This window comes from Strix uralensis, chromosome 6 (genome assembly GCF_047716275.1).
Source record: "Strix uralensis isolate ZFMK-TIS-50842 chromosome 6, bStrUra1, whole genome shotgun sequence".
Classification (NCBI taxonomy): domain Eukaryota; kingdom Metazoa; phylum Chordata; class Aves; order Strigiformes; family Strigidae; genus Strix; species Strix uralensis.
The window spans coordinates 22044561-22060915 of record NC_133977.1 but is presented as its reverse complement, the minus strand read 5'-3'; the positions used below and the strand labels follow the sequence as shown (position 1 = coordinate 22060915).

The 16355-nt window shown below is 39.2% G+C and overlaps 1 protein-coding gene across 6 annotated transcripts in view; it reads left to right on the top strand.

The window, feature by feature from the left end:
• Nucleotides 1–10084, top strand: part of RAPGEF4 (Rap guanine nucleotide exchange factor 4) — a 161010-nt gene extending 150926 nt beyond the window's left edge. For 5 of the 6 annotated variants that reach the window (XM_074873203.1, XM_074873201.1, XM_074873206.1 and 2 more), the window contains 2 exons: nt 7270–7324; nt 8820–10084. In XM_074873203.1, the coding sequence (XP_074729304.1) occupies nt 7270–7324; nt 8820–8947 (183 nt within the window). In that variant the 3' untranslated portion in view covers nt 8948–10084. The remainder of the gene's footprint in view (nt 1–7269; nt 7325–8819) is intronic. The other variant, XM_074873202.1, reaches the window with a different exon arrangement.
• Nucleotides 10085–16355: the final 6271 nt, after the last annotated feature.

Below are 16355 nucleotides of genomic sequence, written 5' to 3'. Positions count from 1 at the left end.
ACCTCACTTTGCAATAATGACATTCTGTAATTGCATACACAGACTGTGTTGCCATCTCCTTCCAAAGGCCTTGAGCCTTCTACCTGCAGAAAAGGACTTTTTCCTGGACTGCTTGTTCTAACTAGATAAATATATATATTTTAGTGTAGATAGTAAATATTTAGGGGAACACAAAGGGATCCCAGACTTGGCTGGAGCATCTCCAAGCCAGGAGGGATGGCAGCTGCATTGCTATAACCATGGCTATGTGGCTGGCTCCATGTTCTCCACCTCATTTGGCCTACTTACACCTCCTGAGCCAGAAGAGCCGGTAAATCCACAGGCCTCAGAGCAGTGTGCCTCAGGCTCTTCTTTATGCCTGATGATGTGTAAAAGCCATTACAGGAGGTAGGAGCTCTCCTGTGAGCACTTGCCCATAGACAGAAGTTCCACCCAGTCTTGTCATTTAGAAATGGTTCTGCACCACTCTATACCACAGTTTGGCACTCCCAAGGCCAAGAGTGAATTTTATGGCAGCTTAAACTGATCTATATCTAAGCTGCTGCAGGTCTGCCCTTTTCACCCCAGTCTGCACATTGCCTTATCTTCAGAAGTATGTTATCTCCAGAACACAGATTTACTAGTAGCACCCAAAGGTTTTAAATAAAATTTTATACTGCATGAATGTAGTATCACCCATTTTGATCAGTAATCTGAGCTTTGAGCATTTCCTTTAGAAGGGGAGAGTGAAGATCAGTTGATGTATTTTTGATGCTGTATATGTTTCAAAGAATCAATATAATGTCTCATGTTCCTCCATGCAACAGAAAGGGAAACTGTCTCAGTATTCTAAACCTTTCTTCAGTTAGTGCTTTACCTAAAAGCTCACTCTGCTTTTTCTCAGGCCTTACAACATGTATATCTTTTGTGTTTTTAACATTCTTCACTGGCTATTCTGCATGCTTCTATGGTGTTTTTACTGCTTCTCTCAACCCATAGCTCTTCAAAGCAACATATTCAGATTCCACCCACATAATTCATTCAAATCCTAATGTGGACCTGGCAGTTTTTAGCTTTTTGCATGTGTCATCAGGTCAAGCAGAGAAGAAAAGCCTACTGTTAAACCTCAGTCACTACCGCCTACTTGTGTTAAGCTTACAACTGTCATATCCACACATAATTGCCAGATATTAACTAGTGAAGACAAGACCACTCAGCCAGATAACGCACAGATAAATTCAGCTCTCTTTTACATAAGTATAAACTCAAGGTAAATCTGTGATGTTATTCTGACACTTTCAGTAGAAAAGCAGAACTCAGATTTCTTCACAGGAATCCTGTCCTCCATTTGTTGTTTCTGCCTGTTTGTTCTGCTGCATGATGTTCTGTCACGAGCACATGGAGATATTGCTGAATGTTGCTGGGAGCTACTCTATTACTGATCTAAAACACCTTCATTCTTTGGAAAATTATTTTCCTTGGTCCATCCTAACTTTGATGCTTGCTGAAGTTTATGAATAAAAATATCTGTGTAGTTGCCACTGGTGGTGCCATTTGCCGCTGGAGGAGGTGGGTCCCTCTGTCTCTTGTGTAAGCACAGTGATGAAACTGAGAACAGCCTCTGGCATCATGTCTACATTCTCACCACAGAGCTCTGATCCCGACAGCTGATGTGCTGCTGACAACTTTATTCCTGTAACTGGGAGCCAAAAGTAGAAGTTTGATCTAGTGACATCTCTTCAGCTGAAACAGCTTCCTTTAAATCTTTTATGTTTTCTGATGTTTCTGTTATTATTTATATTAAACAATGCATCTTAAAACAAGCAGGAGCTGTCAAACAGTGTCTGAGCCAGGAGTTCCCCGAGTGCCAGAAACAGTGAGGCCTGGGTTCCTAAACATTTGTGTTTCATGGCTGCCTGAGCCCTGCTCAGAGCTTTCCTCGTGGCTGGGGCATGTGTGGTTTCTTCATGGCTGGGGAATTCTGTGTGATTAGGCTTTTGTCATAACATAGGAACTTGCACTACAGCCTTTTCCCTGAAGAATACAGGAGAAGAGGGCACTTACATGATCTTTCTCTTGTCCACAGCCATTTATTTGCACAGAAAATTGGTAGGAGCTTTTTTACCTTTGAAAACTCTGGGTTCTTTCAAATTTGACAAACTAATCTAGAAAAGAAGGAAAAAACAGACAGATGGTGTTAAACCACATTAGCCTAGGGGTTTTTAGCAAGTCAAGCTAAAAAGGAAAGGGACTGAGTTAATTTTTTCCTGCTACGCTTTCCTACAAATCTTTTCAGAGGTGTAGGGGCAGAACTGTGGTATTGGCAGTAGTGGGGGGACATCACTCTGCAGAGCATTGCTGAGCTTTACCTGCTGGTGCTTTTGTAACTACCTGTTCCTTCTTCCCCTTTCCCATCTCCTGATCTGCATGGATGACTCTTACTTGGAGGAGGCTGTAAGGAGTGGGAGGGCAGGAACAGCTAGCCAGGGAAGAGAATACCATGTGTGGTAGAGCCACAGCTATGTGTAAAGAGGGAAATTTGTAAGCAGACCCATTTGGTTTGTACAAGATGTGGGCAAACAATATTCAATGTGTCAGAAATAAGTGTACTCTCTATTTGCACGGTACTTGTGCTCTTTACTATGCCATTTATTGCATGAAGCAAGGGGGTGGGGTGGAGGAAACAAGCATTTGGCCTTAAAATCCACCCTGGAACATATTATTTATACTTTTGTCAGTAAGACAGAAGTTAGTGGCATTAATAGTATAAGCCTTTAGTAAAAGGCATTGTCTTCAATACCAAACAAGACATGCTTTTAGAGAAGTATTGAAGGTCTTACTTTTCTCACTATAAGAAGCTGATGGAGACAAGGTACAAGCTGTTTCCACCATGGTGTTGCTCAGATTTACCTTCTAGGTTGGCATATACTCCATGACCTGTATCTTTTCTCCACTAGTGAGTTGACAGTGGATGTTAGTTGTAAGTGTTGCTTTAGAAGACCCATCTATGTGAAAACTGAAGACATACTTGTCATAACGGAACAAGGAGTGAATAAGCTTATAAAGTTTTATAAATGCTGTAGTTGTAGTTTGTCAGGTTGAGGACATTTTGAGAGCTGCAAGTAGGTGAAAGATAAAAAGATGGCAGTAGACAGCAAACACAATTAGTTTGTGATCTAGAATACACATTTGTCTTATAGGTCCATTAATGATCCTCTTTTCAGGTGAACGAGAACCCCCAAAGCTGTCAACGGTATTAGTTCCTATAAACTCTGTATGATTTAGCAGATACAGGATAACCTACAACCTGCAGAGCAGTACATGGCAATATATAACATTCAAGTGACACCGCTTTTACAGCTATATATTTAGAAAAAATTTAAAAGCCCTTTCCTAGAATTATGTCTTGCCAGGGAAAGAAAGGAGAAGAAAGTGAGGAAAGTACCAAGCATGACTCTCCTTAAGGACAGGTAATATTTCATACTCTTGACCACTTACTGATTTGCACTTTTTTCAAATCTCAGCTGCACAATCCTGCACTCTGACTGCCAGTACAGAATTTTGTATTCAGAGAGGGAAGATGCAATTATTTGGGAACTTTATCAGTGCCATTTCTCAAATCATCAGACAGCCTGAACAAAGATCACTTTCTGTGGCACCATCTCCATGTCGCACTACCCAGCACGTCTCAGAAATGGCACCTGTAGAGGGAGCAGAAGTCACGAGAGAGCTGTGAAGGTGCTGACCTGCCATAGCAGCACAAGACAGTGCCATGATGCTGGCCACTGATGCTTCTTTTTGTCAAGCCTCTTCACCCTTCAGGTGTGAAATGAGGATTAGAGAATCTGCACATATTGGTTTTTGGGTTTTGTGGAGATGAACAAAAGGAAATTCACACTCTGATCCTTATGCAAAAAAAGGGCAAACATTCTTTCATTTTTGGAACATAAAGATTATGCAAAAACTGTGTGACTAAAGCCCTTAGTAGTTTTCTATGGCATATATGAATATTTATAACGTTTAGAAACCTGGGTTTGGAATGGATTAGAAGATAATATGCTGGCCTGCTGCCACTATTCCAGACTGCGTAAAACTTGAAAGGGTATTGTTGTGTATGTATAGCATGCTGGTAGTAGTGGTTGCTCGTTATATTATGCAGTTGGTTCTATTTCAGAAAGATCCAAATTTAGGTTTGTATGGCTTTTCGATAATGTTCTTTCTTAGCGCAGTGAGTAAACAGAGGTTAATTTTTGCAGGCATTAACTAGAAGTAATCCTCTATTTGAAGAAAAATTGTAAGGAGCTGGCAATTAAACTTCATCTGAACATTTTCTCTGTACATGTTTCTAGTTTTCTTGAATCAAAAGCAGGCAATCCAACTTATCTGCAAGATTCAGGAAGGGAAATCCACTTTCACTTCATACGCTGTTTTTCTGTTCAATTAGTACCTTCTGAAGAGGAGGTCTTTTGAGTTTATATTAGACAGGAGCTCTTCAAGGACACATAATGCTCCAGAATCTCCCCACTGGGTTGTGATGCTGACTTCTGGCCACAGTTTCTCCATTTATTCTGTTTTAACACCCACTTCCTCATTCCTTTGTGTTTCATCATTGCCAGGATACTTCTGAATGCACAGGCTGAATGAGATTATCCTCAGGAATAGGCAAAGTAGCTCCTTAAAATGAAGCCTTTCCGCCAGCTGAAGGAAACCAGGCAGTTCAGCCTTTAACCAGAAGTCAGAGAAGTTCATTGCCACTTCGGTTTTTCTTGCCTGGAATAGCCCATATAATGAGAAATTCGGAAATGGTGAAAACTTTTTAAAAACCTTTGCTACACAGATAATTTGTCTTTCAGTAAAATACAGCATTACAGTACTTAGTCTGAATGCTATGCTTTTTTTCAGAACAAATTCCCCACGTAAAGAAAAAAAGTAAAATGATTCCACCAAACACAATTCTTTTGATAAAGCTAAGTTTTCACCTACAAGCTTAATACTAAACTAATCAAACACTGAGCCTACAGTCTAGCTCCAAAGGTCATTAGGAAATGAGGCTTCAAAACCTAAACATTTACAGGTATGAAAAATTAGGGTGTGTATTAACAATCCATCTAGAAAGCACATCAAGCAGCACTAGCTATCTTCATAAAAATGAAGTGTCCTTAGCAAAGCTTCCTTTGAAGTTAGACGCTCTTGAAACTTCATCAGGTTGTCTGGTCCTGTTCAACTTTATGTTCTCTCCTTGAAATAGTTATTTTAGGGGAGTACTTTTTGAAATGGTATAAATCAGAATAACAGCATCACATAACAGAGACAAATACGAATCCATAGAGTTATGAAACATCCATGTTTACATGTTCATGTTGTTTTGATTTTCATTTGATTGGAGTAGACTTGAAGAACCAACACTGTAATATGCAGTGCGTTCTGTCTCTATCCAGTATTATAACGGGTGCTTATCTTTGAGTATTTAAGAGGTTCCATTGAAGTCAATGGGGCTTATTCACATGCTTAAAGCTAAGCACATATGAGAATGTTTGCAAGGTAAGTGCCTTAGAAAATCTGCCTTGTAGTAATGGCTTGAAGAGGTATGAAAATTAACATAGGATAAAAATGATTCTTACTGAAATCTACTTATTTTCCCCACGTAAATACATATGGCTTTAGGAACAATATAGGCAGACCCATATCAAAATTCCCTAGATTTTTTGGGAGCTTGGGTTTTAGAATTAAAATATTTTAGATCAGTTTCATAATAGCTACATTTAATTTGATTATACAGTGTGTAATCCACACAAATGTAGTACATGACATATCAATAGTGTTTCTAATGCTGACCACCAGGCATACCTATTTTTGTATGCTTGATAGTACATTAAAATGTTTTAAGATTATTCACTATGTGTGTAAGGAATGTTTTACATTGGTGCTTCCCACTTCTGGAATGACAGATTTCACAAAGGTATTTTATTTATGTACATGATTTTCATGTAAGATTATAATTGTGTGTTAATTTTGAGGAGTGTATGCCTTAAGTTTCACTGTTTACTAATAAATATATAATTCTATTGTGTAAGGGCTTATGACTGGCATGTTAATCTCACACAAAATTTCAAGAAGGTATGAAGCAGCCTGGTGTGAGCGTGCTGTGTTAAAACAGGTAGCCGTGTTGTAATTGTTGGACCATGTTAATGTGCTGGAACAAATGTTAGACTCTGATTAGGAATAGCATGTCCTTCCTCTGCTTTTTCTTAATCTAAGCAAAAGAAACTTAAACAAATGTCGTCATTATAACAGTGATTGAATCAAACTATCTAGCTAAGGAACTTAGTTTTACTGCTGAAGTTTCAGTTTATTTGATATTATGCAGAACAACTAATTTTGCCCCTGCACTGGTAGTTGTATTACCTGTGTGTTGCTAATCACACAAGCCAGCTAAAAGTTTGCAGTCCAGAACTAAATCTGAAATGTTCTGCTTTATGGCTTACCTTCATTTCTGTTCTTAAAATTCTGACTTACCAGAGCAAATGTATTGATTAATATTTTCTTACCTAAGTGAGTGAATGAAGGCTTGCTTACTGAAGAGCAAGCACAGCCAAGGACTGAAGTGACTTCTGCTTTTTTTTGTGAATTGCCAATAGAAGTGTCCACCAAAAGTGAATCCACTTTTCAGGTTGGGTTAGATGCACTTGTGCGAGCAAACACTGTCTAACAGATCTGATGCAACTTGCTTACAGGGCCACAGTTCTAACAGTGGCCTTCTCACCTGTGAATCAAGTATACTTCCAGAGGGAATCAGTGAACATACACCCTCACATGCTCATTTTACACTGTCATTTTCCAGGAGGGCTGCATTTTAAACTCAAACTCATATGAAAGGTGAATTGCTGAGTATGTTCTAGAAATGGCCTTGCTCTTAGGAACTGATGGTCTTAAAATTAACATGTGTATATACTCCAAGGTATTCTACAAGATATTCCTTTTACTTTTTGATGTGGGAAGATGGCATCAATGAAATGCATATTGAAGGGACTGATTTTCATTCTTAGTTAAGGCCTTTTACAGCATCCAAGCAAGGGAAAGGGTTCTCTGAGTGCATGTAAATTACACTCATGCTCATTTAAAGCCTGTGTAAATGCAAATCACACCCTACATATGAGGGTGTCAGCATTAAAATGATATATTCATTCATATGACCGCTTTTATTGGCATATGTCTTCATACTCAGGCACAGTTAAATGATGATGAAATACAGTGCTTGTTCTCTGATTGCATCCCATCTTTTCTTTCCAGCGTATGATTGCCAACACTGTCAGGACGGTGAAATTCTGCCGAAGCCAATCTTTCAGTAAGTGTATTACAACATCTGCACAGTCAGCATTATCATCAGTAGCTACAGTAATTACAACTAGTTCTGGGTGTACAAGAACTCAAAAGCCTGGTTTCCAGTGATTCTTCCATGTTTGGATCCTCCGATGGTTCACGGGGTGAAATACCCTTCAGGATGCTCTAATAAGCCCCTTCTCCTCCATCTCTTTTCCAAGCATGTGAAGGAGCTAAATATCTGTGAGGTCTCTACACATCTGTCAAATTAGACTTGGTTGAAATTAGCCACTGGATTCAGAAGTGGTTGAAATAAGGCTAGCAGACAGCGGCACACAGATACATGAAGATACTTGCTTAGATAAATCCTGTTTTTTATAGGAAACCAGGCTGGAAACATGATGTTTATAAATGACATAACTGCATAAGGTGATGAACTTAAAGCCTGTTTGTCATTATAATTACCAGAACTTACCTGAGGTCATGTAAAGATGACAGAGCTCCACGGTCAAACAGGCTTGCTGTGTGGGTCTCATCCCACCTAGGTGCACTGTCAGTCCCAGTCATACTGGCATTTCCTCAGCACTTCATTCATTTTGCCTTACAGCAGCCTTCCACTTCCTCAAAGAACAGACTAAATAATATAAATCAATATATTTTTATAAAAATAGTTTCTTTCCATCTGGGTCAAAGTTTAGCTCTAGAAGATTAAGTTAAGGAGCTTTTTATTTTTCTCCCACCAGCCATTTTTCTGGCTACGTATCTTTTAATTTTAATGTATTAAGCACTAGTGAGACCTCTACATATTTAGGAATTGAAGTGGATTTTCACCATACATGATATAACAAAATGTCAGTATATAGATGTACTGTATCTAAATCCCATGCATTTTGTGTGTGTGTATTTATATATAGTAGATGCTTCAGTGTCTTTCTTTTAGAGAAGTTTAAGTTACCTAACAGTATTTCATTGAAACGTAAGCTGTTCACTGCGAGGCTGAAGATACTCAGATTTTAACTCAGTGGTATTTCATAATTGTTGCTGGAGTAGATATAATGCGGTTATGTTAAGTAATGTACAGCCACTAATCACTACAGTGTTACAAATATTTAATACAATGGGAATATTTCATGAAAGGAAGCTTAAATCAATTACATATTTTTGAATCTGTGTGAAAGCTGTTGGTTCAAAAGCAGATGGGCAGCTTTAAATCATGCTAGTTAGCCATATAATTTAGAGCTATTGACTGGTAAGGCGATGTGTAAAACTGTAACCAAGGGCCATCAATTTGAGCAAATGTAGCCAAGGATATCTGAGAGAAAAAGATAATTTGTGAGGGTAGTAACCAGAAAGACTATCAGATATGGAGGAAAGGTTTCAAAGAGAGCGATTTCTAAATATTTTCTTTTTAACTCACCAGGATCTGGTGTTTCCTGTGACAGCTTGTAAAGAGTTATGCATTCTGTTCAGGCATTTGTTCGTTTAAGTGTATCAATCCTACATCATTTCTCTTTCACCAGATCCCGACGCAGCCCTAACTAATAAGAACCATCAGGATGTTCGGAGCTATGTGCGGCAATTAAATGTGATTGACAACCAGAGAACTTTATCACAGATGTCTCACCGACTAGAACCGCGTCGAGCATAAACATTTGAAGCAATGATGACAAATGATCTTTTATCCTGTCAAGGTCACTTGTTAAGAACTTCACTTTCTCTGCTACCGCACTGCCACTACAAAAATAAGCAAAAACATATTCAAAGGTCTTAGGCAACGCACAATGTACCAGCCTTTCAGAGAACTTTGGCTGAGGAAGAATTTATGTACTGTAGCTGTATGGGTGGCCATGTTGTGAACTGTTAATTCATTTTAAAGTGCAGTAAATGATTTCTCATATGGATAAAAAAAGGCAAAAGATAAAATAGAGTAGTGAAAAATGCACAAAAAGCTTCTAACAATTCTAAGGGAGGTAGTGTTTCTCTCCCTAATTAAAAATCTGTATTTTATGATTTATTCTCCAGGTCAGGACCAAAACTGATCATCAGTTTAGCCTGCCCAGCTACAGTTGACCTCGGTAGAAGATGTACGTAAGCCTCCGATGAAAGAATGTAGGTTCAAGAGAGGTCCAAGGTATAGTTCCATTCAGAGAAGACTTACAAATATTTCCATTTGAAATACAACAGAAACTAACAAAAATTTCTCATCTTAATTGTACTGCCTACTACTGCAAGCAGTGTGGTCATTTCAGAAAACTGACAGGACTGAAAATATTTTGAGTGATAAATATATTAATCTGTGTTTACATTTTACTTCTTTTTTTAAACTACCAATCAGGTTTTTACAAAATTCCAGTATGATAGTAAGGTTGTAGAGATCAATAGCATAAAGGTAGCAAAGGACTGGTTCAAAAAGAGCACAATATGCACAAATGGATTTCAAGAGAATAATTTCCTGGACATTAAAACCTTAAACTTCAGCTATAATTAATGTGGCGGGTTAACACATATTTTCTGGTCTTAAGCATTTACAAATATTCTTATTTTCAGCCAATTGTTTTGCACTTTCAATAGACTGTAAATAAATGTTAATTCATTATGTTCTAGAATATTTATTTATGTAATAGCTGCTGTGCCAAAATAATTCAGTTTTATTTATTTTGTTCAGCATGTTATGGGAGTGCAGCTTTTGTCTTTATACTTTGTGTGCATTTTATGTGTAGGAATTGTGTGACGTATGTTTTCTGTAAATAACACGTAGTACCTTATTAAATGTAATTGCCGGAAAGGTTTAGTCGCTGGCCTCATTTGCACTTTCAGCTTCATTCCTGCATAAATACCGATGCTATTAATTGGCTGATATAGCAAACTTTGCTTGTCATTTGCTGAGCCTCGAAACCGCAGCTAGCCTACATCCGTTGTGATATGGATGACCAATGTAAAGCCAGTCAGATCCATCCCTGCCACAGGGGATGACAGTCTTGCAGTGATGTAACACTATGGTTTTATTAGCTGGTTTGGTTAGAGTTTCTACAGAGGGTCCCTACCCTCCCATGTAAAGACAGAAAACATTTAAATAGGAAAGGTTTAAATGAAGCAGGGATGTAGTCTTCATTTTAGCTGACTAATCTGCCCTGCTCAGTCACTAATGTGAGCACCACAAGTTACCTTGCCTTGGACAGGATTTTACCGCAGGTTGGCCAATTCAAGTTGAGACCTTGCCTAATGTGGCACTCAAGAGGCCTCTGGCTTCGGTCACCTCAGAGAGGTCTATCAGGTCCTGCAGCCAGAGGGAATTGGTGATCTGGCACATACTCTTTCCCCTCCAAGACCATTTGTGCTAGCCTGAATACCCCACGGGGCGGCTGTCCTACTGCGGGGCAGGCACTGACGGCAGCCAAGCGTGTGCCAGGGGAACAATGATGTTCAGATGGCAAAAGGCTTTCCTGTTGCATTCACACCGGCTCTGCTCTGCAAAGCTAGATGCCATAAACCTGATTAAGCCTGAAATTACATGTTGCAACTATTATCTCATAATTAAGCTTCAGAGATGACCTCACTGATATAGTCTACATTTCACCTCAGACACAGAGTATACTTTTCTTGGCGTTGACCAGGACTGTGTGGAGTCAGTATACACATAAATATTTTAATTTTTTTATCTATAAAAACAATTACAGCCTTTTAGTCAAAACATAAATTCTGCAAAAGCTGAGAGTCACCAGGGAAATGCTGACACATAGAAACACTATCTGCTCAGTACCTGCATTCTGCAAAGGAAAGAATTACACAGTTGAGAAATATTCTGCAGCATGATGAAATAATTTATTTTAACTTTGCTGTCTGACTAGAAGTTCAAGATGATTCAGAGGAAAACCAGCTAATAACATAGAGACAAATTTGTGTCTTATTATTTCAAGTGAGAAATATTTCTTATTTCCATTTGTACTGCTCTGTGAATATACTTCATATGGCTTTTTCAGATACAGAATCTTCCCAGAAGCAAAGTATGCAGTAGAATAAACTACAGGGACACCATTAATTCAAAAGACGTTTTTATCTTCACAATCAATGTGTAACATTTGTGAGTTCATGATTTTATTTGTTCCAGATTTGTTCCTATTGTTTGGACTTTCATTTATTTCTGTGTTAACTGGTTTATAAAGCTGCCAAGTTTCAGCTTGGCTCTGCACATAGACCGATTCTTCATCCGTTCAGTATGTTTTTATCCCTTTGGTTTATTCTTTTATTCCTTAGAACCTCTAACTGTTTTACTTATTTGTTGCCAGACAATCTCTGTTGTTTAGATATATCCCAGTGATACAAACAGAGGTTTTATGGCACCTCCATATCAACAAATGAATGCAGTTTACCTACTCAATGAAACTGGTATCTGGCATTTTTTAATTTTCCAATAAAGGGTGCTGTATAAGTAACAAGTGTTGCTATCTCTGTATCTAACTCATTCGAGTGGCTCAGATAGTTGCTATAGCGCTGATCACAGTCTACATACCTAGAGATTAAATGAATCAAACTACCTTCTGGCTCTGGGATCCAAACTGGGCTTCTCTCGCTCCCTGTGTTGACTTTACAACAGGAAGGCAGCTGTCGATACATTATTCTTGCTGTATGAAGTCTAAGCAACTGTTGCAATAGTGCGAAGAATGAATAGGAACTCAGGAAACATTGAAATGTCAAAACGCCCATACTGTCTTCACCCTGTGCTTGCAGCTGCGAGTCACAACTGATCCTGCTTCAGTGGAGAGACACCCCTTATCTGCCGACTGGGGGCCGCTCTGTAAGCCCGGGCTCAGATGCTGCTCCAGCACAGCCCAGCAGAAGAGGGTCGGGCTGTCCCCACACCTGCACCGCTGCCGGTCCGTACTGCTTTTAGTTGTAGCACGCTGTTCGCCCTGATTTCGGCCCATGCCAACTAGCACTGCATGAGAGTGTCCAGCCATGATTTGTGTGGGAGCATGCACCAGGGCCCATTGCCAAGGGGAAATACGGACAAGCCTGTGCCTTTACTGGCAGAGTCATAGCTGTAGTTTTCAGATAAGAGGTGACCGGGAGGCAGTGTCCACGATAAACATCTGCTGCCAGGGACCACGGAGCCGGGATGGTGACACCTTGGGCATTTTGGAAAACGTTCTGCATTACAGGGTTCCACTGCTGACATGTTTTTTTGCTCAAGCAGCACTACAGAGCTTGAAGAGCCACAGGGTACAGGTTCCCTCCCCTCCCCTGGCATATTTTGCTATTGTTGCTTTGTTGGGATTTGCTGTTTTTCTCAACGACCAGGCCCAGTGCTGGCCATTGCTAGACAGAGCCAGGGAACAAAGGCTAAATCCCAGGAGGCTGAATCCAACATACCAGGAGGCTACTACTGGATCCAAAATATTTTCCCTGGACATCTTGTTCAAACTCAATCAGCCACAAAGACATGATAGTGCCAGATAAAAGAGTTCAAATGTATTTACAGGACTCTGCAGACAGGGTTTAGGTTTCTTCCTCCTAAGGAAAATGCTGTGAAGGCGCACAGCCTCTGCAGACCAGGTACAAAGAGAGAGAGACAAAAATTCCCTCTTTTCAAAGAGACAGGGGCAAAACAACCTTTTAAGTACAAGCAGTTTAAATACAATTTAGAGATCTTACAAAATAAGTTAGAGAGAAATCAAAAGGTTTAACCTGCAGGGGTACCAAAAGAGATAATGAATTTTGCTTAAAAAAAAAAAAAATTTAACAAAATGTAACGGCAGAAAATTATAAGTCTAAATTGTTAACACAGCTTCTTAGTAAGGTCAACTGCATAATATACAGTACCTTAACCTCTTCCAGCAATTTTTAAACACCACGCATCTTAAATAGACTACTTCTGAATTCAGTGGTATTTCTTCTGGGAGCTCTGAATGCAAATCAAGAGGTAATAGTGGAAGAAAATTAAAAGATGTGCTATTCTCATTTCATTTTTTTGTACTGATAATAAGGAAAGCAGCATAGAGAGTGATATGGCAAAGTGAACCTCTAACTTGAATAGCTTTTCTTTCACTGTTAATCTGAAATGCATTACACCCTGCCTTTTCAAATAATCATAATGTTCTTTACTGTAGCCTGCATTAAAGTTTAGCAGGCACAAGCAGCAGCTGTCACCAGAGGTCAAGGTATTAGCAATCAAAGAAAATAATGACCAGATTAAAAAGTTATCATTAAAATTACTAAACCAGAAACTTTTACAGCATCTTATCTTTACCTTGAGCACAAACAGCCAGCGGAGCCCTGCCTCCAGGGCCGTAGCTGTGCCCAGGGAAGCCCTGCCACCCTCAGATGTCTCCCCACAGCAGTACCGTGGGGCTGGCCAGCCCTCGGCTGGGGTGACAGCACGGCTGGCCTCAGCGGCCAGAGGGGACCCTCACCCCTCCATCTCTCTCGGGAGTGGGCACTGCCACCCCAAACGAACCTCTGCAGGACAGCGAGCTCCCCGACATGGCTGGTGGCTAAAACCTGACCTCCAGCTTTCCCACGTGCTAAAAGGCTGTGCTCAGTGTGCTACAGGAGCACCTGGGGTACGTCCTCCCCACATTCACCTACACGCCATCCACTAACATGTAAGACTGGCTCTTACTTCATCTGCCCCGTGCACTGCTTTAGCAACAAAATACCCCTCTCACACAGCACCTAACTAAGGAAATAACTTGTAAATTCACAAAGTAATCCAACCATGGTCCTGGCCATTTTTGACTCAAGTGATGGGGGACTACTGTAAAAAGAAGGATTCTTATAATTAAAAGGGAAAAAAGGAACATGTACAGCTACAAAAATCTACCATTTACATCTAACTGCTGAAGGATATTTCACAAAGAGTTTCTTTTTAATAGGTTTGGCACTCAAAGGTAATTTCTGAATTGAAAATAAACTCAGAAAACTACATGAAAATGAATAAAGAATGCATAATTACTGACGCAAATTGGAATATTTTTCTTGGAAACTCCATGTAATAAAAATGTGACACACAGGGGTACTGGTAAGAGACTGACCTTTATTTCCTGGCCCTAATCCATTTGGGTCAGAGTGACAAAAAGCGAAGCCTTTGTCACATGGCAGGGGTCAGCCAGTCGTGTTTAATTTTCTTCCTCCTTTTGCTTTCAAATGCAAATAAAGCACATTACCGATGAAAATAATGATTGTAAATGAATACCTCAATTAAAGGAAATTTACATAAAGATACGTAGGATAGAGGTGACAGTAGATACTCCAACATCCTAACAGACAATAATCCATTTCTTAATCAACTTCTGTCAATAATCATAAGCTTTCTGCTCTCCATGGTTTCCTCATTATAACACCACCTCTTGTGTTTTTAAATAGTTCTTTCTTCAGATGCTGTCCGAGCCAGCAAGTGAATCCGCTAGCTGTATTTGCCGACTCTTTGTGGTTTTTCACAGGTGTACATTATTTCTGCACAGGAGTACTGTCGGCAGCATTGTGGATGTTCTCAGATAACAGAGAGCCAGTGTTGCCTTGGGTTTTCTTTAGATGTCCTCATTCTCTGTAGGACTGACCCTTGAGGGCTGCGGTACTGGCAGGTTGCTGCCTAGTGACTGTTTGAAATCTAACGTTTCCTTCCATTTGTAATTCCTGCCCTAATGTTTCTCCTGTTTCAGCTGTCTGGCATGTAATTCCTTTGTGATGCTCCTGATCAGTTAGCGCTGTTGCCAGAAACTAGTTAGAGGTTTGCACAGATTTTTTTTTCCTTCCTGTCGCAACTAGCTGTTGTTAACAGCGTGCTTGTGTTTGGGGGGGTTGATCACCTTTTTTTTGAAAACACAGGCAAAGGTACTGGGATGATATAGCTAAACAGATTTATCTAGAATAAGGGCTCTTCTGAGGCAGTCTAATATTATGGACATTTTCTAGTCTTATTTCATCTCTAAATCCAATGAGAAAAAGATGTGATCTTCAATAAATAGATTTGTCTCTAATTCATGTACTCTGGATTAAATAAGTAGCAAAAAATGTAAGCCACTAATACCACAGTACACCACTAAAAGGAGCCCATATTTTCTTTTTAGTTCAAACTGACTACCTGCCAATGGTGGCCAAAGTTTTCACGATTCTAGTGGCTGCCTTTACTTTCCAAGAAAGGTAAATTAAATATTTTTAATAAAGAAAATATGCTTTAAACCAGCTGTTGAATGTTCTGTGTTGTCATCTTCCCTCGGTGGTCCTCAGAGGTGGGATTGTGCCTGCCTCTCCCCGGATTCCCTATGACTGAGCAACTTATTGGAAAAAAATTACAAAGGAAATGAAGGGACTGTTGCTTAGTGAAGCTCGCAGTAGTGTAGATTAGAAAACACAAATGGGCACAGAAACCATAAATTCAGTACAGCTTTAAAACAAAGAAAACAGTGTTAAGCCATATTACATTTTAGAGAAAAAATGTGCCAAAATTAGAACAACAAATTAAGTCTATTGGACCACAAAATTTAATATAAGGAATATGAGATATATATATATAATTAAAAGTATGTAATGAAATGGTAACTGAGCAGATTACAGCTGAGTATAATGATGGGCTAAAAATTGTGGTGCCAGTAAAAGATAAGAAAACCATTCTTGTAAAACATTCAAGAAATTTATTTCTTGTTAGCATTTTGCCATCTCATTGCTATCTCATTGTTAATTTTATTGACATTTTTGTAGAAGTTATATGTGCTTTTATACTGCACGCATGCCTGATCAAAAGACAAATAGTGTACAAGCTGTAGCCTGCCAGTTCTGAAAACCATTATGCACAAAGAAGGTATTTGACCCACATGTAATATACCCATTGCACACAAGCCTTCTCTGCCACACGAATGCCTGCATTTTATTCTAGTCTGCATTTAATAATTCTGTGGTTAATAATTTTATAATTAATTAATAATTAATATTTTATAATAATATATGTATAATTTTATGCTAAATATAGGCACTTTCACAAATTCCTTATTTTTCTAATACACAAAACAGGTGAGAAAACAACAGCAGAAAAAAATACCAGTTGTGTGGGTCGAAGAGAT